This window comes from Oncorhynchus nerka, linkage group LG17 (assembly GCF_034236695.1).
Source record: "Oncorhynchus nerka isolate Pitt River linkage group LG17, Oner_Uvic_2.0, whole genome shotgun sequence".
NCBI classification, from domain to species: domain Eukaryota; kingdom Metazoa; phylum Chordata; class Actinopteri; order Salmoniformes; family Salmonidae; genus Oncorhynchus; species Oncorhynchus nerka.
The window spans coordinates 26,895,787-26,922,518 of NC_088412.1; the positions used below are offsets into that span (position 1 = coordinate 26,895,787).

The 26,732-nt window shown below is 40.4% G+C and overlaps 1 protein-coding gene across 3 annotated transcripts in view; it reads right to left on the bottom strand.

The window, feature by feature from the left end:
* The window catches only part of LOC115144992 (leucine-rich repeat-containing protein 7-like), a 155,404-nt gene extending 130,176 nt beyond the window's left edge, over positions 1–25,228 (bottom strand). For all 3 annotated transcript variants that reach the window (XM_065003090.1, XM_029686177.2, XM_065003091.1), the window contains exon 1: positions 24,493–25,228. In XM_065003090.1, the coding sequence (XP_064859162.1) occupies positions 24,493–24,517 (25 nt within the window). In that variant the 5' untranslated portion in view covers positions 24,518–25,228. The remainder of the gene's footprint in view (positions 1–24,492) is intronic.
* Between the last annotated feature and the right edge of the window lie 1,504 nt (positions 25,229–26,732).

A 26,732-nucleotide genomic window follows, 5' to 3' on the forward strand; every position in this document is an offset into this window, starting at 1 on the left:
GATCCTCATGACGCCATCTATTTTGTAAAGTCCATCAGTCCCTCCTGCAGCAAAGCACCCTCACAGCATGATGCTGCCACCCCCGTGCTTCACGGTTGGCATGGTGTTCTTCGGCTTGCAAGCCTCCCCCTTTTTCCTCCAAACACAACGATGGTCATTACGGCCATCAGACCAGACGACATTTCTCCAAAAAGTATGATCTTTGTCCCCATGTGCAATTGTGAATTATTAGTGAAATAATCTGTCTGTAAACAATTGTTGGAAAAATGACTTGTGTCATGCACAAAGTAGATGTCCTAACCGACATGCCAAAACTATAGTTTGTTAACAAGAAATTTGTGGAGTGGTTGAAAAATGAGTTTTTATGTCTCCAACCTAAGTGTATGTAAACTTCTGACTTCAACTGTATTTTCAAAGAAGCTTGGATCATCATTATTTGGACCATATAAGTTAAATAAGCCATATCTGTTAATTGTCCGATAACGTATTTAAAATAATCCATCTACCTTGATGATCTGTTTGGACAATTTGCACATTTGGATCAAAATTACTGTTAATTAATACCATCACCCCTTTTGAATTTCTTCGTCCATGGAAGAAATATATTTCGCCCCTCCAGTCCTTTTTCCACAAAACTGCATCTAAAATTGTTGAATGACTTTCCTGTAATCAACAGATATTAAATTCCTTCTCTTATAGCTAGGTAAATACTGATCATCTTATTATCTGCTAAGCCATTACAATTGTAACTGGCTATACTTATTTCCCCACTTACCATAATGAGACAACTTTCAAAATATATGTTTGTAAACGTACCATTAAAAAGTAACATGATGATTGAGTGTCTATATTCCTGTACCATGATATTTGCATTGCTACTAAGTAAACCTCCAACTGGTCCCCGCTATTCCACCCGTAAAAACCCTCCTCATCCCGAGTTGGGTTGTCATCCCAATGCCCGGCAGACCACCCCCGACCCCCCGTATCACTTCCATAGACTTACACATGAATTATTACAACTTCCAGAGGACGTCCTCCAGCCCATCATAGCTCTTGCAGCATGAACTGACATGTTGTCCACCCAATCAAAGGGTGGATTTGCTACCGGTACCACCTGTATACAGCCTCGTTATTGTTATTTTATTGTGTTACTTTTTATTATTTTTTACTTTAGTTTATTTGGAAAATATTTTCTTAACTCTTCTTGAACTCCACTGTTGGTTAAGGCATTGTAAGTAAGCATTTCACAGTAACGTCTACACTTGTTGTATTCGACGCATGTGACAAATAAAGTTTGGCTTGAATCTGGTAGTGAAAGTATAAGCTACAGCTAGCTAACACTGCACTGCATAAAATGTGGTGAGTAGTTGACTAAAAGAGAAAGACAATAGCTGAAAAGTTTTGAACAAATACATTTCTTTAAAAATGAAGTAGAAACGAGAGAGCTAGCTATATTTCATTGTGTAATCTTTTCACTTTCACTTAGCTAGCGAATGTAGCTAGCTAGTTTAGCTTACTCAAACACCTGGGCTGTTTTTCATGGTTTGGGATAGGCCCCTTAGTTCCAGTTAAGGGAAATCTTAACACTACAGCATAGTAGAATCTAGACGATTCTGTGCTTCAAACTTTGTGGCAACAGTTTGGGGAAGGCCCTTTCCTGTTTCAGCATGACAATTCCCAAGTGCACAAAGCGAGGTCCATGCAAAAATGGCTGGCCTTTCACAAAGCCCTGAGCTCAACGAAACACCTTTGTGATGAATTGGAATGCTGACTGCGAGCCAGGCCTAATCGCCCAACACCAGTGCCCGACCTCACTAATGCTCTTGTGGCTGAATGGAAGCAGGGCCCTGCAGCAATGTTCCAACATCTAGTGGAAAGCCTTCCCAGAAGAGTGGAGGCTGTTGTAGCAGCAAAGAGGGGACAAAATCCATATTAATGCCCATGATTTTGGAATGAGATGTTCGACGAGCCGGTGTCCACATACTTTTGGTCATGTAGTGTATTTACCATCACAACAACATTCACATGTTCAATCACCAGGTGTGCTATTCACTGAGAAAACAATAGTGCAAATAAGGCTCAGCTCTTCTATTGGCTGCAGTCTGTATGCAAGGTTTTGCAGTCTGACACTGCCATTGGTCGGCTGCAGAATTGCCTAATTAGCCTCACTAAATAGGTCACCGTTTTAGCCATACATTTCTGCCACAGTGAACAGATACATACACACACACCCCCATGTTTCACTTGCTCTCTGGTCCTTGCCTGCCTGCTTGCCCATCCTCCTTTATAGCTCTAGGTGGATTTGAGGTTAGAAGGAATCATCTGTTACTACTCTGACTCTTCACGCAAATGTCAGACCATAGGCCTCTGCAATAATTACAGGCAAAATGCTCAACATCACAAAGCCTGGGACCATTTACTGTAGAAAGTTTTTAAACTCAGTGAGTGAACTTGAGAATGTCCTTGAATACTTGGGATTTACTGGCTTCAGTTGTCTGAATTACAAGTGTGGAGAGAGGTTTCATGGCTTAAAATAGAATAATTTGTGTTCTTAAACTTAGCAGTCAGGTCACGGACTCTTAAACCAAGGAGCTATCCAAGCCTTCAAGTGAGTGACAAAAATCTGGTTAGAACATTATAGCATTACCAACAACCTCATTGTATGGTACAGCACTGAGGGATTTAGCTATATTTGAGTGTGCCTCTTTTGAGGCCAATCTCACCACCACTTTAGTTTCTCTTTTCTTGGCAAAAAGCCTGTGATCCATGGCCCAGTTCTGCCTCTGTTGCAGAGGATCCTTGAGCAGGAGAGTGGGCAGGAACCAGAGCATAATGATGTCTCACTCTCCGTTGCTAGAAATAGGGAATCTATCACAAACTTTGGGGTAAATAGCGAATATGGGGGAAAAGCCAGACAGGGCATGTACCAACAACCTATAATTACAGGGTAAGCATGCTATGTTGTGCCATAAAAATACCGGTCTCCTGGCAGAGGCAGTATGCTTCCTATGCAGGGAGGATACACTATGTCCTCTCTTGAGAAGCAGGCCTATGTCCAAATCCCGACATGAACAGGAGCTCGCTTCCAAAAAAGATCAGACTGGAGTATCCTATTCCTGCCACTGGTGTGGTGTCTAAGGAGGAACAGCTTGAGGGCTTTAACCATAAAGCACAGTGCTTTTCACACAGTAGAGTGAGGCTTTAACGTCAATTCATGTCCAGGTAATAATCATTTATGTAGACACCTTTATACCTTTTACTATTTTCCCTTTACATCAAAAAGTATATTTTGAAAATTAGCTTGTGTGCACTACTTTAATAGTGTTGACAACAGCTAAATGTCTGGAGAGAGTGCAATGCTGAGCAATAAAGTTAGGACTGAGGATGGTGGTGATTGGTGCTGTATTTTAGGTCACATCGATCGGGCCCTAGGAACTGGGGACACAATATAATGGAGACAGATCCAGGACACCAGGCAGAGCAGACCTTTATAGAGAAGATGTAGGGGAAGTAGAACAGGTAACTCACCCTGCTGGAATCTGGCAACACCTACTGACATTTGGGACTGTTCTGTGGCACTCAAACCAAGGTATCACTGTAATCAACACTGAGCATTACATTTAAGTAATTTATCAGACACTTATCCAGGAGTGAGTGCATACATTTTCGTACCGGTCCCCTGCGGGAATCAAACCAATAACCCTGGTGTTGTAAGTGCCATGCTCTACCAACTAACCTACAGGGCACAATTCATATGACAAGAATGTATTCAAATGTAACATCTGCAAGTGAACAAGCCTTGATGTACCTGAATATGTTTCCTTAGCCAATGTTCTTGCAGATACTGGTAACGACACAGTTCACTGCAATTTGTCTTCTTGTTTTGCCTGATATTTCTGCAGCACTTATGCCTCTGTATGAACCTAGCCTTGGCCCATGAACCACTATCAAAAGCTGATCTGAATTCTGAAGCCAGACACCATGTCCACTGTCTCTGGCTGGGCAGGAATAAATTATTCTCCAAAGTAATAACTACTTTTAAACCTACAGATATCTGGATTAGTCTATTTCTTCTTCATCTGTCGGTACCAACCATTAGTTTGTGTGATTAACAGGGGCTGAGCTAGAGCGGTGTTTGTGAAACATTGGCGGATCCCAAATGGGCCCGGGTCTTTTTCCAAAAAACATCTGAATGGTTTGATCTTACAACCCATTAAAAGCTATCTATGAAAAGTTGAGACTCTCACAAACACACACACATGTAACAACTTTTGCTCTATGACAATCTACATAAGTCGATTGCTCTATCATAAGCTACACAATAGTTGTTAGAAGGTAAGGTGTTCTTCTACATAGAAGATCATAGAAGATCCAAGGACATAGTCATTACAGTGCATTTGGAAAGTATTCAGACCCCTTGCCTTTTTCCACATCGTGTAACGTTAGACTTATTCTAAAATCAATTAAATAGATTTTTTCCCTCAATCTACACACAATACCCGATAATGTTTGCAAATATATATATTTTTTTTAACTTTTTTTTTTTTTTTTTTTAAATCAAGGATGCAAACTGGTGAGGGCCTAATAAGCTGACACTTTTTTTTATACACTGAAACATCCCTGCTAGGGGGAAATGCAGGTTAACTAATTAAACAACAAAGAATATAATCTACATGATCAGTCTGTGTGTAAAATAAAAAGTGGTTAATGTGAACCTAACTCACAACTAAAAAAAAATGTAAAGAAAGCAATCCAATGTTATTTGTTGCCTAGACTTTACTGCAAATGACACTCAAGTCTTGAGAAAAAAAACAATACACTAATATTGCAGCTAGCCATGACAGCCTTTATAATAGAACACTTGTGACCACACACACACACACACACATCTAAATATTGCACTTGGGAAGTATAAATAGAATGAAACAAACATACATTCTATTTTTGCTCTATTATAGTGGTCACTATAGACATTGATCAAATGCACAAGGCTACATGTGTGCAAAAATAAGTTCACTGAGTAAAAAAATGTTTTAATCCCCCCACACACGTGTTACTGTCAATTTCAACACAACAAAAACAATATCTTTGGTCTACACTACACATTATTACATTGTACACTTTTGCCTGTGGACATCTGTTCTTTGTTGGCATAATTGATCTCTTTCAGGCAGAGAGTACACCTGGCATACCCCTTTTTATCCACTGTATTGACAAAGTGAGAAAGAGGGAAAGTGTGTGGTGTTCCTTTCACCTCTATAGTGGCACCCATCTTAAGCCAGGCCCAGCTCCAGCTACACTTGTTTAACAAGCAATGCCTCATTTTCACCTAATTCTCTCATTCTGAAAAAAAATTAAGCACATAGAGGGAAAACATTAGTTCACAGATAGTAGTTAACTAGCTAAAGAACTAACATTTCACACAGATTGCCAGGGTCCAGTAAGCAACTGACGTGTTATAACTTGGAGGAATGGCAAGGAGTCGTATAACGTTACCAGTTAATACTATAACGAATTGGTTGGTTACTAATGTTAACTCATCTGACATTAGCTAGCTAACGTTAGCTGTCTGACATTATTAGCCAGCTAACTTTCACACCATAAACTCAATTATTTGAATCAGTTGGCTAATGTTGCTCAACATTTCCCTGGCTAGCTAATGGATAATTCGATCCAGCTAGCAAGATACTTAACAATGCTAACAATACTTGTTCCACCACACTTTCTCCCTCACCTCAAACTTTCCAAATGCCAGTTGTTTTCGGTTACAGTTCATGAAGTACACTTCATCACCTTCTCACTCCCGTCTCCGTGGTCAGGCTTCTCAACTACCTCTTCGTTATTGTTCAGGGGACGCGCTGCTGTACGTTAACTGGCAAACTGCCTTTCCACTCTCTCGCGGTCTTTCCAGAGCGTGCGCTGATGCTGTAACTAAAAAATTGGTTGTTTCTTCTCTCTTCAGTCGCCTGCTGCATTCTGTTGTTATGTGAACAATTTGCTGAGCCTTGGATACAGCCAGTATTGCTCCAAACGCACATCACTAGTCATCCAGCAGTCATCCTTTGCTCCGTTCATTTTTCTCTCGATTCTGAATAGTCTCACTGTCCCTGCCGCTGAAAAATATCCCCACAGCATATCCCACTGACGTTCTAAGAACGTTATAAGAAAGTTGCGTGATGGTCCCAAGGGAATGTTTGCTGCGGGACCTTTGTCTATATCCCTGTACCTTCCCAGGACGTAGCTGGGAACTATTTCAGGACTTTCATTTTACTAGTCCTTAGGACTTTGCGTGATGATCCCAGGGAATATTCTTTGGGAGACCTTTATGTAAGTTCCCTGTAAATTAGCAGGACATCACTGAAGACAGGACATTCTCGGGAATTTCATTTTACTAGTCCTTTGGACGTCGAGTGATGATCCAAAGTGATCTTTCTATAATAATAAATGTATGCCATTTAGCAGACGCTTTTATCCAAAGAGATTTACAGTCATACATTTTTTTTTTTACCTTTATTTAACCAGGCAAGTCAGTTAAGAACAAATTCTTATTTTCAATGACGGTCTAGGAACATTTGACCTATGGGTGGTCACGGGAATCAAACCCATAACCCTGGCATTTCAATTGCCATGCTACTACCACTCTTCGGGGGTCATAGTGCACTGTAGTTCCCTGTAAGTTCCCAGGATGTCATGGAAGACCATGTCAGGACGTTCTCAGGACTGACATTTTACTAGTCCTTAGGATGTTGTGTGATGGTCACAAAGGAACGATCTCCAGGGGACCTTTTTCTAGTTCCCGGTTTGTCTCGTGGAGGTTTTAGCACGTTCTTGGGACGTTGTGTCATGGTCCCCAGGATGGTTTTTTTGTTCCCGGTTGGTCCCAAGAATGTCCTGGAGGACGTTTTAAGCATGTTCTTGAGACATTGTGTCATGGTCCCCTGGAGGTTTTATCTAGTTCCCGGTTTGTCTCAGGGATGTTTTTAGGACGACATTTGGACATTGGTCATGGTCCCCTGGAAGGTTTCTCTAGTTCCCAGTTGGTCCCGGGGATCTCCCTGAGGAGATTTTAGCATGTTCTTGAGACGTTGTGTCATGCTCCCCTTGAGGTTTTGTCTAGTTCCCAGATTGGTCCCGGGGATGTCCTGATGACTTTAGGCGACCATTTCATGACATCCTAATGACTCATTCTGCAGTGATGCTCCCCATCCAACCTGACTTGAAAGGATCTGCAGAGAGGAATGGGAGAAACTCCCCAAATACAGGTGTGCCAAGCTTGTAGCGTCATACACAAGAAGACTCGAGGCTGTAATCACTGCCAAAGGTGCTTCAACAAAGTACTGAGAAAAGGGTTTGAATACTAGTAAATGTGATATTTCATCTTTGCTACATTTGGAAAAATGTCAAATAAATCCGTTATTGCTTTGCCATTTTGGGGTATTGTGTGTAGATGGATAAAAAAATATATATTTCTCATCAATTTTAGAGTAAGGCACTAAGTAAACAGTCAAGGGGTCTGAATACTTTCCGAATGCACAGTAATTCAGAATACTACACCAGGAGTAGACCTATAATTATGCCACAGAGGATCAATAGCTTTTTTTTTTTAAATGCCTAGCTGTGGATTGTGTGTAGCCCAATCACAAGGAATACAGTCGGGAATGAGCGGCAAATCTGTCAGTGAACAGCATGCAGCCAAAACAGGCCTTTCGTAATATTTCAAATACAATCACAGGAAAATATATGTCTATAAGCTACCAAAATATTTTATCAACTTCCAAATAGGCCTATTGAGCAAACAGCATTGGTTTACAAAGTAAAACAAAAGAGAGATAGGCTTGTGGCACTTGAGCGCATCAGCCAGCCCTGCTGAGTGAGAGGCACATCATTGAGTTTATTCAGTGAAACTGGAAAGCTTTTTTAGGACTATAATTTCCTCCTCATATTGTATATGTCTCCACAAACCTAGGCCTAGGCTATTGGTGGATTCACGACGAGGTTGTTTTAATTGATCTCATTTTGTCAGTGCCAAAGTAGCCGGTCATTTCGACCATTTGTGCGGTATAAAAAAATGCAGTCATGTCAAATTATATAGAATTGCGTGCATTTTTCCTGGACCCTAGGCTTAAACCCCCCAAATAATCCCCATTTGTGCAACTTCTGCAACCACTTCTACACTACGGCAATATTCCACTATGCAAAAGCGATGATAATTCATGCAAAGCTTTATTATAAAAGGTGATTATTTTTCATGCATTCCAGTACCTCAGAGCCCCCCAGGTCACCTCTCTATTGAACTCACTTTTTGTTCCGGCACCTCCAAATTTACAAATGAAGCGATGCCTCTAGCCTACACACATTAGACCATCCTCTGCATCCATTATTACACTCATCCCATTAAGGCCCAACTTTAATGAGTCCTGGGGAACAAGTGACCTTCCCATACAGAACACATTTGACTCTCACACATAAACTGCTGCATTTCAGAATTTCTCCATTGATGCATTATTCTGGGAAAGACTCCCCTCGCCTTTGCTAGCACCAATTTAATTTCTTTGTAGTCTGTGCCAGCCAATTTCTCTGCAAGGCTCTCCATCTCCATCTCATGTGCTCATTTATGAGCTACACACAACCCCGATAAACTACAGTACAGATTTTTCGTTTCACTCCTGCTCACAACACATTTTACCACCTCCCCCTCTCGATATACACCATTATGTACTTTGGCCAACCTCAAGCACCTTTTCCAACACACAACATCAATTTGGGGGCTAATAAAGCATTTAGCATCAGTACATGAAGCATTTAACTGTGCTAAACTACCACTTTAAATGTGAAATAACAAATAAGCCGTGTTCATCAAACCTCGTCTCAGTAAATGCAGAGAGGAGAGAAAGAGAGAGATTTCTCCTTTTCACAGATATTACAGTACATACAGTGCATTCAGAAAGTAGTCAGACCCCTCAACTTCTTCCACATTTTGTTACGTTAGTCATATTCTAAAATTGATTAAATAGTTTATTTTCCAGATCAATCTACACACAACAGCCTATGACGAAATTTTAGCACATTTATTACAAATTAAAAACTGAAAAATCACATTTACATAAGTATTCAGACCTCTTACTCAGTACTTTGTTGAAGCACCTTTGGCAGCTATTACAGCCTCGGGTCTTCTTGGGTATGACGCTACGAACTTGGCAAACCTGAATTTGGGGAGTTTCTCCTATTCTTCTCTGCAGATCCTCTCAAGCTCTGTCAGGTTGATCAATGGAAAGAGGATGAACCTGAGCTCAATTTTGTGTCTCATAGCAAAGGGTCTGAATACTTATGTAAATAAGGTATTTGTCAGGCGGTGAGTGTAGCTGGTGCATGAAGTCAGGCGCAGGAGAGCAGAGATGAGTGAACGCACTTTACTTAAGAAATAGCACAAAGTAACAATACCAATGTGCCAACAATAACAGTTGCCACAAAGCACAGGTGAAAACAGCACCTGGGGAAAAAAAACAGCCTGAAACGTACCGACCTGAATAACAAACACTCACACACAAAGACATGGGGGAAACAGAGGGTTAAATACATGACCAGTAATAGGGAAATGAAAACCAGGTGTGTGGAAAACATAGACAAAACCAATGGAAAATTAAAAGTGGATCGGTGACGTCGACCGCCGAGCGAAGCCCGAACAAGGAGAGGAACCGACTTCGGTGGAAGTCGTGACACTATTTCAGTATTTTGATCATTTATTTTATTTGACCTGTTTTCACTTTGCAAATAGGGGGTATTGTGTGTAGATTAATGAGGAAAACAATTTATTGAATCAATTTTAGAATAAGGCTGAAACATAACAAAATGTGGAAAAAGTCAAGGGGTCTGAATATTTTCCAAATGCACTGTACACTAAGCCTGTCCCACTTCACATCCCAATCTGCCTGAGAGGGGAACCTTGTGTGAGTGTGTGTGTGTGTGTGTGTTGTGAGGAGACGTGAAAGTTGCTTGGAGGTAGCTGAAACAGCCTGCAATCTCATTGAGGCAGCAGTAATCAGGTCCATGTTAGACAACACGGGGCCTGACACCAGACTGCCTCTGTACCACAGAGTAGTCCAGGCCTGATAAGCAGCACAACAGTAACTAGTGCTTGTGGCTTCAGAACATATCATCAACAAGGCTATGTAAATAAGTTTTACCACTACAGTGATCTCCGCCGGTGTTATAGATGGCTGCAACAAACAACGCTGATACACTTGGACTTAGTTGCTGCCCAGGAGCAGTCAAGAGGAAATAATTAATACAGGGCCTTTAATAACATCAAAACAAAAACTTAAAAGCCCCACTTAGAAATAATTAAATGAATAATGTTGTTTATCGATGACTTTCCAGTGCATAGCTAATGTAGTAGATATGCTGCCTGAGCATGCAGGCTCTCACATGATACCTCATTCTCCTAAGTGGCCTAGAACCACTTTCAGAGATAATCCAAAGCAAGTTTAAAAATGGAGGAGGAGAAGAAGAGAGCTGGATGCAACAGAGAGCATCCAGCTCTCTTCTTCTCCTCCTCGCACAAGCTTCACCCTGAGAGTGACTGGTGATCTACAAAACTGATTCTGGTGATCAAAATCCTGTTACACTTAATCAGTGAAGTTCTCCACTGACACCTCCATGATTTGGGACTGACAGAGGAGAGCTCCTGCTAAATTACTGTCCTTACATCACCATACCCAACAGGACGAATTATGAAAATATTTCTAACACACTGGAACAAAGCACATGTTTTATTTTTTGTTTTTCATCAGAAAATAGTGATTTCATGCTGACGTGAGTGAACCGAAAGAGAGGAAAGGCTTGTCAACAGTGTGCATTAGAAAGCAGGCTGGGGAACGAGGCATTGCAAATAATCAACCTGTATTGTCTAATTGGGATTCCAGTGGTGACGCAGCGGGCCATACCATTCAGAACTCTGGGAAAGGAATACAGAAGAAGAACACAGACCCAATCCAGTATGCTTTGATTTCTCATAACAATATTTGCAACAAAAACATGATGTCTAAACTGGTACAGGAAGACAAAAACTAGGAACTGTCAAAAATAATACAAAGCAGTCGCAGGGATCTCCGATGTCAAGTGAAAACATTGCCAAAATTCCATCGCAAAAAAAAAGCTCGCTCTACCTTAGGTGTCACCTAATGGACTGGCCTGAAATCACTCTGACAGCAACAATGTGCAAAGAATAGGATTTTAGAAAACCAAAACGAGCAATTCATGAACCCCTGTCCTTGATACTATAAAAGCTACAAGGTTAAGCACTGAGAATGAAAAATCCTTTACTATATTCCATAAAACTATTATGAGCAGCAGCAGGCCATGCAAGAATTTATAACATATATTATTTATCTCAGATTTTACTTTGACCTACTTCAGAATTATATGCAGTGCAATATAATGGTATTAAGCTAAATGCAAAGACTGATACAAAGATCGATAAGACTGCTTTACAGAAGATGCTAACCATGCACATGGTCATTCTGTGAATGACTATGATGACTTTCACTGGTGCTCACCCAGCGGGCAACATTTAGAATGGGACATCATAATAACATGACATTCTTTTTGTTTGTTGGGTAATATGGTGTATCCCCTCCCCTTCCCTGTTATGCTGATTGCATTGGTACCAATCAACGCTGTTGAGATATCAAAATGGTAATATTTATTTCAACATTACTGGAAGACTGTGCAACGCGCATAACATGTCATGGGCAAGGTAGATTTTGTGGGTTTTTAGACCCTTATGTACAGTTGAAGTCGGAAGTTCACACTTAGGTTGGAATCATTAAAACTCGTTTTCAACCACTCCACAAATTTCTTGTTAACAAACTATAGTTTTGGCAAGCCGGTTAGGACATCGACTTTGTGCATGACACAAGTCATTTTTCCAACAACTGTTTACAGACAGATTATTTCACTTGTAATTCACTGTATAACAATTCCAGTGGGTCAGAAGTTCACATACACTAAATTGACTGTGCCTTTAAACCGCTTGGAAAATTCCAGAAGTGCAAATCAATCCCAGAACAACAGCAAGGGACCTTGTGAAGATGCTGGAGGAAATAGGTACAAAAGTATCTATATCCACAGTAAAACGAGTCCTATATCGGCATAACCTGAAAGGCCGCTCAGCAAGGAAGAAGCCACTGCTCCAAAACCGCCAGAAAAAAAGCCAGACTACGGTTTGCGAATGCACATGGGGACAAAGATTGTACTTTTTGGAGAAATGTCCTCTGGTCTGTTGAAACAAAAATAGAACTGTTTGGCCATAATGGCCATCGTTATGTTTGGAGGAAAAAGGGGGAGATTGCAAGCTGAAGAACACCATCCCAACCGTGGAGCACAGGGGTGGCAGCATCATGTTGTGGGGGTTCTTTGCTGCAGGAGGGACTGGTGCACTTCACAAAATAGATGGCATCATGAGGTAGGAAACTTATGTGGACATATTGAAGCAACATCTCAAGACATCAGTCAGGAAGTTAAAGCTTGGTCGCAAATGGGTCTTCCAAATGGACAATGACCCCAAGCATACCTCCAAAGTTGTGGCAAAATGGCTTAAGGACAACAAAGTCAAGGTGTTGGAGTGGCCATCACAAAGCCCTGACCTCAATCCTATGGAAAAGTTGTGGGCAGAACTGAAAAAGCATTAGTGAGCAAGGAGGCCTACAATCCTGACTCAGTTACACCAGCTCTGTCAGGAGGAATGGGCCAAAATTCATCCAGCCTATTGTGGGAAGCTTGTGCAAGGATACCTGAAACGTTTGACCCAAGTTAAACAATTTAAAGGCAATGCTACCAAATACTAATTGAGTGTATGTAAACTTCTGACCCACTGGGAATGTGATGAAATAAATAAAAGCTGAAATAAATCAAATCACTCTCCTATTATTCTGACATTTCACATTCTTAAAATGAAGTGGGGATCCTAACTGACCTAAGACAGGGAATTTTTACTAGGATTAAAATGTCAGGAATTGTGAAAAACTGAGTTGAAATGTCATTGGCTAAGGTGTATGTAAACTGACTTCAACTGTTGGTGTCATAACCAGCCATAAAATAACTCAATATGTCACAACAGGTCTAAATATGTGTCATGACAGTGTTATGACCATATTTTCTGCCCAACAGGTTCCTATTGGGCACAAAATATTCTGAAACACAACCGGAAAGTACAGCAAATGCATCTAACAAATTTGTAGTCACAAGCTTGATGTAGTCATTGCGTGCTATGAATATGGGACCAAATATTTAACTTTTTACTACTTTAATACACGTATAAGTGAATTTGTCCCAAAAGTTGATCCCCTAAAATGGACTCTGTACAAAAAGTGCTGTAATTTCTAAACGGTTCACTCGCCCGTCTGGACTTTAACCTCATAGTCACTCTATAATTTCTATAAGTGCTGGAGTACAGAGCCAAAACAACAACAATTGTCACTGTCCCAATACTTTTGGAGCTTACTGTACAGTAGCTCCACTGTTTATAGCAGCAGTATGGACTCAAGTGCTGCACCTCTCAAATAACATCATTTAAAAAATGAAATCCAATGGGAGAGTCAGGTGTAATGACAGGTCAAAGGAATGAGCTCCATTCAATAGCGGTTACCGTCGCGTCATCAAACAAGCGCATCTAAAACAGAACACGTTCCCTCAGCAGAAAAGGTCCTCTTTCGATAGACTGATACCTACAGTTTAAGTGGATCAAAGCTCTATGGACTCGGTCTAGATTCAGAACTGTGAGTTGTTCTGAGAGCAGGAAGGAGTTACCAGGGAGAACAATCTCTGGAAAGTTATAGGAAACCTTGTAAAACTTGTCCAATACCATATCTTTGGTTCCTCCATTCTTTTTCTTAATATAGCGCTGATTAAACGGGGTATTATGAAGTAATCCACCCTATCTAATATCTCATTTGAGCACCGGTGAATTAGGCACAACTCAAAACATTAGTCAAATCTTACAATGTCAAAGGTCCATATTTGTTATTGTTACTACAAAAAGAGAGGAGTGACTGATTGGACTAATGAGCCAAATCTGTGTTCAAATCCTGCTAGTGCTCTGAAGCAGTGTATTTCTCTTCCTTTTCATCTCAAAAGTGTTATTACAGAGTGTTGTGCCATTCCCTCAGGCCTGAGCAGAGCATGACATCTCCATCCTGATAGGGCCCTGCAGAGAGAGGGTAAGAATGGTTTAAGGTGCCCTGTAATCTGGGAAAATAGTGGAATTACACCTCAGCAATGTAAAGCATTCTCTGAATTGAACAGTCTGGTCAGCATTCTTCAGATCCTCCCTCTCTAAGGACCACTAATGCCACCCAAAACACCCATCAGCCAGCCGTAGAACCACTAACCAGAAGCATGTGAGGTTATTACAACCCCAGAGCTCATTGTTGAAGGTCATCGGCCATGATTCATGTGGAAATTGCATCACAGTTGCATCTTATCAAATCAATCAAATGTATTTATAAAGCCCTTTTGACATCAGCCGATGTCAAAGTGCTGTACAGAAACCCAGCCTAAAACCCCAAACAGCAAGCAATGCAAATTACATGTAGTAACTAGTCATACTCCTAATGTATGTGGTATATTCATGCACTTGACAGAATGTAGGTTGAATTAACCTCTACTTTCTATTGAAGTCCTCACTTCCTCCTTAACGACAACCTTGGCCATGTATACATTTTTCATACTTGTGGAAGTACTGCTTTGCTATAAAGACCCCAACCATGATGGTTATTCACGTACTACTGAATAAATCCACAGTGCTGTGTGTCACCCTCACACATGCAGTGAGGTGAGAGAAAAAGGAGCAGGATATATACAGCACCAGTCAAAAGTTGACACACTTACTCATTCAAGGGTTGTTCTTTATTTTTACTATTTTCTACATTGTACAATAATAGCAGTGAGAAAATGAGGAAATATTCTGCTTCGTTTTCTCTCTCACCTCACTGAGGGTGCACACACTATATGACAAAAAGTATGTGGACACCTGCTCGTCGAACGTCTCATTCCAAAATGTTGGGTGAAGGGTTGCTACTTTGAAGGACCTCAAATATTTGTTTAACACTTTTTTGGTTACTACATGATTCCATATATGTTATTTCATAGTTTATGTCTTCACCGTTCTTCTACAATGTAGAAAATAGTTTTTAAAAAACAACAACCCTGGAACAAACTTGACTGGTAGTGTAGATAAAACCCACACTCATTCATACTAACACACGCACGCACACATACACTCACATACAGTGTATTCGGAAAGTATTCAGACCCCTTGACTTTTTGTCATTATGGGGTATTGTGTGTAGATTGATGAGAAAAAAAAACAATTTAATCAACTAGAATAAGGCTTTAACGTAACAAAATGTAGAAAAGGGGAAGGAACACTTTCCCGAATGCACTGTCTGCTGCTGCTACTGTGTTGATCATATATCCTGATGCCTACTCACATTTCCCTTGTTTTTTATGTCTACTGATTACTGCATTGTTGGGGAAGAGCAAGCAAAAATGACAATTCACTGTACTTGTGCACGTGACAATAAAAACATTCAACATGATGTGCACTTAATGACACGTGATTCAAAAGGTAGATATTCTTGATGTAAAATGTTTTATTGATATAGAAAATGAAATGCCCCTGGACGATAAGAGTAAACCGGCATTTTTACAACCATTGGGAGATTCTGGACATAGTGACAAACAGAAATAATATCAGTAGATGTTTATTACCCTCCAAACATTCTACATCCAGCTTACAGAAGCAACAGTTCCTAAATCCAAGGTATTAACAGCATATTAAGAGAATAGGTGAATCATCCAAGTGTGCCTGCATGCAAGAGTTTGTATTAGTGTTATATAATGAAGCACCTTTTCAATAAATATGACAGGCTGATGTTTAGCCAACAAGGTCAAATCATTTATTTTTACCCCACATAAATATATTTTTTATTAAATCTTTTCATTTTCACAGATGCTCTTATCCAGAGCAACTTACTGTAGTGAGTGCATATATTTTCATACTTTTATACTGGTCCCTCATGGGAATCGAACCCACAACCCTGGTGTTGCAAGTGCCAGGCATTCATACATACATCGTGCGCATCGTGGAGCAGAACAGAGCTGTTGAGCAGAGCTGTTGTCAAGGAATTGAGTTTGTGTTTATGCAGGATCTCCCGCACCCTCCTACCGTCAACCAATCATGTCAATGCGGAGCTATAAGGAGCCGTCCGCACTGTTACAACATTTGGGAGGCACACAGAGATGCGGTACGGAGCTCAATTTGGCCTCAGCAATTGCGTCACACCCTCCATACAGAGCCTCCGGCCACATTTTCGGCTCAAGCACAAATTGGATTTTATCCAAGATAATTGTGTTCAGTTCATCATACCTATTCTTTACTTTGAAAAAAGAGTGAACAGCTGGTAATAAAGGTTAATGAAACATGCAGAATGGGATGTGTTTCAATTGTGAGCTCTGACAATTAATGCATCAGCTCATTCCTTTTGTGACATGTGCAGGTCATTTTCTATGAACCTATATCAGCAGGAATGAAATTAAATGAAATTAGGTCTGTCTGTCTATCTAAAATTGGACGATTTAGAACAGAATTGGTTTTTAATGCAGTATTGGAATGAGTTCTTCATAATAAGTTAACATGAGCCAGAAACTGAAGCTAGCTGGCTAACTAACACAATTGATTCTCAGGAGCACATCAGTCTCACTACACCTTCGGGAGTGCAAAAGGAGATAGCATTCACTTTAGGTACAACAAGGTAGTGTACAGTACAGCCTTACCTACTACAGTAAGCATTCATGTAGGGTTAAAACACATTGTGAACTCAATAGCATCAGTTGACTGCAGCTGTTTGAGTCTTCAGGCACATGATGAGTAGACATAATATAATGATTGACTAGTTGTGTTGCTGTCCTGAGATCTACCTCAGAGGCTATTATCTGCCATCCTCATCTCCCCTTTGCCCTCTAGCCAAGCCTGGCCAATGGCAACCCTGCTGAGACACAAATCAAAGCTGACTGCTGCTTGCCCTGTCTGTCCACTCAGACTACACACTTCTGTCAGCTGCCTGTTAGCACATGGTTAGCTACTCTTTATACATTCAGCATAAACGTACAACATACTGTACATTAGTCTTGCTTGGCCAGACTTACAGAACAAAGAGGCCAGGTCTAATTTGACGAGAAGACAAGATGTGCATTGATCAAATTGGATGATTCTTAAAATGCAACTTCAGACTTTGTCAGCTTAACAAGTTGCTATGGGTCTTCCTAGGATATCAGTGGCCCTTCAGATTCAGAATATAAAAACACACAGAGAGATAGGAGTTTTTATTACTCGTCATCTCCAGTCAATTTCCGTAATTTCTATAGTTGAGATAATGGAACCCAAAAGGCAGGAATACTTTTACTCGCTAATGTGGGAACTCATACTAGAATAAAAAAGCCAGTAGATTCATACAAAAACCACTGTCCTTTCAGACAGGCAGAATAAGGCACAGAGCCAGGATGAACCCATGGCTATACAAGCCAGCCAAAGCCTACCATTTCTAATTTTGCACTTCATATACTGGATCAATAGTTGAGAATTATTGCAAAGGAGACTGGGCAAAAGCAAACTCCTCAAGTGATACAGTCCATGTTGCTTCATGGTGCCATAATTATTAGGAGTAATAGGCTAGGTTGTCACAAAACATCAGACATCAGGGTACTTGTTTTCAAGCCTGAGGGGAAAAGTGATCTGTTTGTTTTTGTCCCAGAAATAATGTAAAGGGTTAGTCCATTCTTTCTACACTACTGTTCTTCGTGGCCGAGGTCCAGGTAATGCAAATGCAATGCCACATAATCAGAGAGGTGAGACCTTACACAGGAAGTACATTTAATACTGCTCAATGCAGCAGTTTGCCTCTCTCAATTCAATTCAATTCAAGGACTTGGCATGGGAAACACATGTTAACATTGCCAAAGCAAGTGAAGTAGATAATAAACAAAAGTGAAATAAACAATAACAATTGACAGTAAACATTACACTCACAGAAGGTCCAAAAAAAATAAAGACATTTAAAATGTCATTATGTCTATATACAGTGTTGTAACGATGTGCAAATAGTTCAAGTACAAAAGGAAAAATAAATCAACTTAAATATGGGTTGTATTTACAATGGTGTTTGTTTCTTCACTGGTTGCCATTTTCTTGTGGCAACAGGTCACAAATCTCGCTGCTGTGATAGCACACTGCTATTTCACCCAGTAGATATCAGAGTTCAAAATTGGGTTTGTTTTCAAATTCTTTGTGGATCTGTGTAATCTGAGGGAAATATGTCTCTCTAATATGGTCATACATATGGCAGGAGGTTAGGAAGTGCAGCTCTGTTTCCACCTCATTTTGTGAACATAGCCTGTCTTCTTTTGAGAGCCAGGTCTGCATACGTCAACCTTTCTCAAGAGCAAGGCTATGCTCACTGAGTCTTTACATAGTCAAAGCTTTCCTTAAGTTTGGGTCAGTCACAGTGGTCAGGTATTCTGCCACTGTGTACTCTCTGTTTAGGGCCAATTAGCAATCTAGTTTGCTCTGTTTTTCTGTTAATTCTTTCCAATGTGTCAAGTAATTATCTTTTTGCTTTCTCATGATTTGGTTGGGTCCAATTGTGTTGCTGTCCTGGGGCTCTATGAGGTCTGTTTGTGAACAGAGCCCCAGGACCAGCTTGCTTAGGGGACTCTTCTCCAGGTTCTCTCGGTGTAGGTATTGGCTTTGTTATGGAATGTTTGGGAATCTCTTCCTTTTAGGTGATTGTAGAATTTAACAGCTCTTTCTGAATTTTGATAATTAGCGGGTATCGGTCTAATTCAGCCCGGCATGCATTATTTGGTGTTTTACGTTGTACACTGAGGATACTTTTTGCAGAATTCTGCATGCAGAGTCTCAATTTGGTGTTTTTCCCATTTTGTAAATTCTTGGTTGGTGATTCAAGTATTTTTAGCCAGATCCTAATTGGTATGTCGAATTGTATGTTCCTTTTGATGGTATAGAATGCCCTTCTTGCCTTGTCTCTCAGTTCGTTCACAGCTTTGTTGAAGTTACCTGCGGCGCTGATGTTTAGGCTGTATAGTTTTTTGTGTGCTCTAGGGCAACGGTGTCTCTCTCTCTCTCTGTCTGCCGCTCTCCTTACCACACACTGCATATGAATGAATGCAATTAGACATGGCCGACTGGCACCCTGATCCCCAATGCAGGCTGGTAGGGATATTTACCACACTCACAACAGCTCTTTACCACTTTAAGCAAAATGAATTGAGATTATGCTGTGAGAAATATGCAGTGCTTCTGCAGTCAGCACAGGTGACAAGGGGATACAGATTGTAATCGCTGGCTCTCTTTTCTTATCCACTCTGAGTTATCCATTGAGTTTTACAGATTCGAATAGACTCAACACACCTTAAAACTACTCAGCAGGAGGAAACAATATCCTAGAAGGCTTTAACAGGGGGTGTTTATAGTGGATAAAGGAAGTTAAATGGTAGAATATGGCCCAATGCTTGTAAACCCATGAAGAGCATTTTGTGACTTGCCCGACAGTAAAACTTACCACCCTTGGTGACTAATATTTAAATGCCTCCATATTATTTAATGCAATGAAGTGAACAACTGTCAGGCAGGCAGTAATAAATTAAAACAGAGGAGCTATTCCCCTCAATGTGTACACTCTGACATTGGAAAAGAGGCAGTCAATTTATTCAAGTCATTACAGTATATTGCCCTCTCAATCAGTATATTTTCATTGAAATGTCTAATAAAACACAGCCTACTGTACAGATGTAGGATCTTATTTTGAGCCAGTTTGCTACGGCAGGAAAATAATCCTGCAGCAACAGGACATCTGAATTGTTATATGGATTATAATTCATGGATATTTTTTGTAGAGGTTAATACATTATACGTTAGGGCAAATACAGTCTGATATTTTAAAGTAGAATTTACAAACTTCTGAAGCCTTTTTAAACTTAGAATACACTACAAGTTTGCATTTCCTGCCAAACAGAAACATTCTCATCAACAAAAGAGTGATCAAATTAAGATCCTACATCTGTATGTTGCGAGTAGAAAGACAGACATTACAGCAACGTATGTTGCTTAGTTACAAGACAAACTACAGATGATTAAATGCTACTAGCAATAGAAACCCCAACCGTATCAAAACTGGATAATAATAACACAGATGCCTCATCTTGAACCTGATGGTGACACTTAAATCATCAGAAGGACAGATATTAGCGCAAGCTTATTGTTATGTCCTCTGTTATATCTGCCATGCAATAGTTATACCCCACTGGTAAACCCCTCCATGGTAGAGCCAGACACAGGAAGCTTTATTTCCAGAGAGCATCTGATGAGCTCAACATTGGGTTATAGGAGATAAGGATTTGACCTGGATTCTGCAATGCCTCGTCTCCAAGCCAACAGTGGGGTTCCCTTGGCAACTCAAAGCAGACACACCATAAGGTAATTAAGAAGGAATAGCATGTTTGGCAGATTCTGAAATTTGTCTTTAAGAGGTAGTGGGAGTGGCAGAACACACAACGATTTGGACATATTATGTGACGCTTTCTGGTAATATGTTGTGGTTGAGGCGGCTGTCCAGACAGGGGCCGGGTGGATGGGTAGATGGTAGATGAGCTGCCCTTGGCGACAGGCCCCATGGCTCTGCCAGAGCGGCTGGCAGGGATCCAGGGGAATCAGGCTTGCCTGTCCTGCCTGGCTCCTCTCCTCTCTGCTACTGAAGAGAGGCCCCATTAATCTCCTGCCAGCGCCAGGGCCCATCATACAAACATCACTCCCCTTACACTGTCACTCCCAAATGTTGTGCTGCAGTCAGGCCTGATCCATTCCGATGGCAGTGCTTATGGGAGACACCACCATCGCCGCCACACCGAATCTCCTCCGTGCAATCCCACGGCAGGCCCGGGAGAGTAAAGTCTCCTGCCCATATGGCTAACAATCAAACCACTCTCCACTTTAAGCTGGCCGCTCCCATCAGTGAACAGAAAATCAACTGCGGAGTAGATACCACACCAATTTTGACAACTGACTCCTATTAGCATCTATCAAGGTAAAAAATAAAGTAGAGAGTGAAGAGGAACTGAGAATAGATACTGTAGGATGAAATAGGTCCAAGCCTGTAACTGTATTCGCTCTGTAATATTGATTTCCTCTTCAGTTTTGACTCCAGAGTTGCATTTGTTGCCCTGGTATCTTGCTTCAGCAATGAACACACCGACTGGTGGGGAGGAGGGAAGTAAAATATCTGAGAAGAATACTGTTAGTAGAAATATATTGTGTTTTTATGCAAAATGAACTGGCTGACATTTTCAGTGTGGCAGATGGACTTGCCAGTGAAATATTATGAATAAGATACTGCATGTTAGAAAGCACAGACAGCAGCTGCCCATGACCATCGACAGATGCCACACCAAAGAACACCTTTTCCACTGTGTTCATATTTTACAAGTCTAAATATAGTTCTGAAGTCCTCTAAACTTCAGAACTATATTTAGACTTGTAAAATATGAAAAGATGGTAATTCATTTGTCATTAGCAGTTGTTAAACTACAAATTTACAATTCATTAACACAAAAATAAAACGCATTTATGTTAATTGATGAAACCCACATATAGGGTTATGGCCGGGGGCTTCACCAAGTTGGAGATAATTTGATTATTTCCGCTTCCACTGCAGTTGTTTTAAGAGCACTAAAGTGTAATTACGAAAGGTTGAGATATATTAAAACCCCTAAAAGCCTAAGCACTTGGGATGGGGGTGGGGTTCTACTAAGCTAACATATGGAATTGTTTTAAGATGGTCATACCATGGATGATTTAGCCATTTGAGTTAGAATTTTAGGACCCCTGTAGGTATAAAATATATACAAATATTATTTGATAAATCATTGAATCATTGAATTTAGCCCATAGAAACACATTGAATAACACATTCATAAATGGAAAAACAGACATTCTTATGATTTAATTTGTGACTACGGTTTTGAAGTGACTGACCCATATCTAGGACATATAAGGAAGCTCAGGAATTATTATTATTTATTTTTTTACAGATATTTAACTCCTTTTTTGGGAGGGCACAAAACTACTTCCAGTACCGGGTTACCTTCAGACGAGTCCCGTGACACTTGACACAGGGGGCTGTAGAACCAATTGGAGACCACCATTGCGTTTGTGAGAGTCCCCCCTTTCCATAACAGGGTCATATTAGACAGAAGTTGGCTCATCGGCTGTACCGACTTCAGAAAAGTCCCATGGGGCACAGAGAACACCATCGTGTTCGTGAGAGCCTCATCTTTCCATAGTTTGTAGGCCAAACCGTTCGGACGCTACAGTGCGGATGGCCGGCATAGGTGAATGCGGTTAATTGAGACGAAGCCCGTGAGAGATATCTCTAGCTTAAACAGGCAGATTTTTTATGGGGATTTTTATATTATGTTAATTAGACTGATGCACGGGTGCGTTAATCAACTCTTAACGGGAAAGACCTGTTGTCAACTTTGAATGGCTAGCTAACTTTAATAGTACAGCCTGGAGCAGTTAGCTGCTGCCTCTCTGCCACAGTGAAGTGACTAACTGGCAGGTTGAGCTTTCATCTGCTCTCTTCAAAGGCCCAAAATGTGAACAGTACTGCTTACTAATGAGAATGGAAGACAGCTTTCAACCAGTAGCAGCAAAAATATGAACCAAATGAAAAATTAAACACCTTGGTCAAACATATGCAAAAAGGAAGCTGTCAATGGCAAATTAAGCTGTATCCTTGACTGGACCTCTAAACAGATACATTCCCATAAATTGCAACATGATTTAGACACAAGCTAACCTGCATCATGGCAATGCATTATCAGTTCGAGTGACCTAATTACACCACTCATAAAACAGCAGGCAATTCATGACCTTCTCAATAATTGATCAATTTAAGAAACAGTTGATTGGATTGAGATTGGATTGTACTAATGGACTACTAATAGACAAATACTCTTCCTTTTGGAGAGGGGGGAGATAGATAGATAGATATATATACATTTACATTTAAGTCATTTAGCAGACGCTCTTATCCAGAGCGACTTACAAATTGAAGGTAAAGGTATCATGGTAACATATATATATATATATATATATATATATATGTGAAAAATAGTACTTTTTATGAATATTGCTAGCTAAAACAGAATACCATCATGGATACCATTTTTATGTATCGGTGTCCCATATGAAGAAAATTAGAGGTAGTTTCACGAGCCACTGGAAGGATACAGGAACAGTTAGCATGCTAGCTCTTCCAGTTCATCCATCTCTAGTAAAGTAGATAAATTACTTAATTTTTTAGATTTTTTATAGAACATTTTCGGGATTGAAAAACCCCTTGTGACAACTTAAACAACCAAAACCATATTTGAGAACTAACAATCAAATAAAACGCTAGAAAGTCAGGGATAATTGAAAATTCCAAAAACTGGGCATTCAGGACCCATGCACATTGATGTTATAATGTTTGAGCAGAGGAAGACAGCATTAACCATGGCAAAATGCATATAATTTCTGGAAATTAGTTTCAAATCTGCAAAATGTTCTCTCAGCTCAATGGAGAATTATTCATTGAATTGCAGAAAATGTACTTTTTAGAGGCAACATTTTCTCTCCTCCGCCATGATACCTTTACCTTCGTAGCTAATAGGCTATGTTAGTTTTCACTTCCTCTTCCAATGGACTATTCATTTTGAAATGGTTTACTTCTACTTGCAATTAAAATTCACCTGATGATAAGACAACACAGGTTTGCCTGGGCGGGGGTCCCTGCCTGGGCGGGGGTCCCTGCCTGGGCAAGAAAAGTTTTAAAAAAACTGTTCTAAGATGAGCAGGGTTCACCTTGAATATCTCTGATACCAGAGGCACAATTATGTCAATCATGTATATCAGGGACAAGTAGCAAGCCTGATGTCACCTATACTGTAGGTTAACAAAAAACAAAATGGGTATATTTAATTCTAATATAAATACAACCAAGTCTGTCAAACTTGAGTCCCAACTAAAGGAAATTATGCCTGTTTGTAACATAACATTCTATTTAATTCTAATATAAATACAACCAAGTCTGTCAAACTTGAGTCCCAACTAAAGGAAATTATGCCTGTTTGTAACATAACATTCTCAATTAAGACACAATACTTCACTTGAATTAATCATATCTGCCTGAGGTGAATGCAGATCACTGTCAGCCTTTATGTGAAATGTATACATCATCTTGCATTTTTTTAATCAAATGGTAACATTTGTGATCAATTGAGTGAGCTACAATATTGAATTAATTATGTCATTGCTCACTATACAGTTTCCTATTGATGGCAAGGCTATACAGTATTAACAATACAATTGTCACTTACGTTGTAGATGTGAGTAATTGTCCATTGGATTGTTTTACAGCATTTCTTTGAATCCAATTGTAATTCCAACACTGGGCCGTAGCCTTCTATAGCAGGTCTATGCAAGGGTGAGTAGCCTATTCAAGGAGCATCGAACCATGGTCCAGTGTTGGTTTGCCTTCCAGTGGCAAGGAATGAACGGGTCTCTTCCAAGACAGAACAAATGAGCGTCCACATGCTGACCATATACGCTAGACTGAGGTTAACAAATCATACAATTGTATTCCTATTCAAATAGCGGATTTCAGGAGATGATATGCTATTGATCAAGCTACTACGGGTATGCATGCGCTTTATATCATTGTAACCCGATAGATGACCACCCAGCAATTGATCCCCATACTTTTATCAAAGTGTTCAAGTTCATAATGCAATTCTAATCTTCCTTACGTATAGGCTACAATCCCGTTTAGGCGAGGTGCACATACACCGCAAAAAGAACCGGGCTGAGGCTGATTAGGGTTTGATAAATTACGCTCATTGGGTGATTCCGTCATCGAATTTCGAGGCAAGCACGGGTTAAGTCCTCTGTCCTCGTCGATGTCCTTCTTGGTGGGGTTACTGGAGGACTACTTACGAATGAAATAAAACGAGCGTTTCCTCTCCTTGCATCGATATGAGAGGAGACGAAAGAGGAGTGGTCTGCGTGCATACGCGCGTGAGTGAAGTGCGCGGCAAGGGAAAAACTGAGTTAGGATAAAACCTGATTAAACCGTTCATAAAACTAGAACTCCACTCCACTTTGACCACTGCTCCACCGCCATCTAGAATCGCTAGAGCCTGCCATGTACTATACTGTATTATATTTGGATAAAACCCTTCCATGTCGATGTTAACGAATAGTATAGCCAACTTTCAGTGAACTAAATGTCCACTAATGAGGTTTAACACAGTATTTTTCAGTCTATTCTTGCATATTGCTTTCACCCTTTATCTTCCAGATATAAATTTGGGCAAGCAATCTCAGCACTCTCCAGAGGAATGGTGAGCACACAGACCATATTTGGCTTTATTAGAAATCTGCTGCATCTGAATGGAAAACTGGATTGAGGTCCAGTTACCTGTTGTTATACCTACAGTTGATGTCAGAAGTTTACATACACCTTAGCCGAATACATTTAAACTCTGTTTTTCACCATTCCTAACATTTAATCCTAGTAAGAATTCTCTGCCTTAGGTCAGTTAGGATCACCACTTTATTTTAAGAACGTGAAATGTCAGAATAATAGTAGAGTGATTTATTTAATCTTTTATTTCTTTCATCACATTCCCAGTGGGTCAGAAGTTTACATACACTCAATTAGTATTTGGTAGCATTGCCTTTAAATTGTTTAACTTGGGTCAAACGTTTTGGGTAGCCTTCCACAAGCTTCCCACAATAAGTTGGGTGCATTTTGGCCCATTCCTCTTGACAGAGCTGGAGTAACTGAGTCAGGTTTGTAGGCCTCCTTGCACGCACACGCTTTTTCAGTTCTGCCCACAAATTTTCCATAGGATTGAGGTCAGGGCTTTGTGATGGCCACTCCAATACCTTGACTTTGTTGTCCTTAAGCCATTTTGCCACAACTTTGGAAGTATGCGTGGGGTCATTGTCCATTTGGAAGACCCATTTGCGACCAAGCTTTAACTTCCTGACTGATGTCTTGAGATGTTGCTTCAATATATCCACAATTTTCCTACCTTATGATGCCATCTATTTTGTAAAGTGCACCAGTCCCTCCTGCAGCAAAGCACCCCAACAACATGATGCTGCCACCCCCGTGCTTCACGGTTGGGATGGTGTTCTTCGGCTTGCAAGCCTCCCCCTTTTTCCTCCAAACCTAATGATGGTCATTATGGCCAAACAGTTCTATTTTTGTTTCATCAGACCAGAGGACATTTCTCCAAAAAGTACAATCTTTGTCCCCATGTGCAGTTGCAAACCATAGTCTGGCTTTTTTATGGTGGTTTTGGAGCAGTGGCTTCTTCCTTGCTAAGCGGCCTTTCAGGTTATGTCGATATAGGACTCGTTTTACTGTGGATATAGATACTTTTGCACCTGTTTCCCCCACCATCTTCACAAGGTCCTTTGCTGTTGTTCTGGGATTGAGTTGCACTTTTCGTACCAAAGTACGTTCATCTCTAGGAGACAGAACGCGTCTCCTTCCTGAGCGGTATAATGGCTACGTAGTCCCATGGTGTTTATACTTGCGTATTATTTT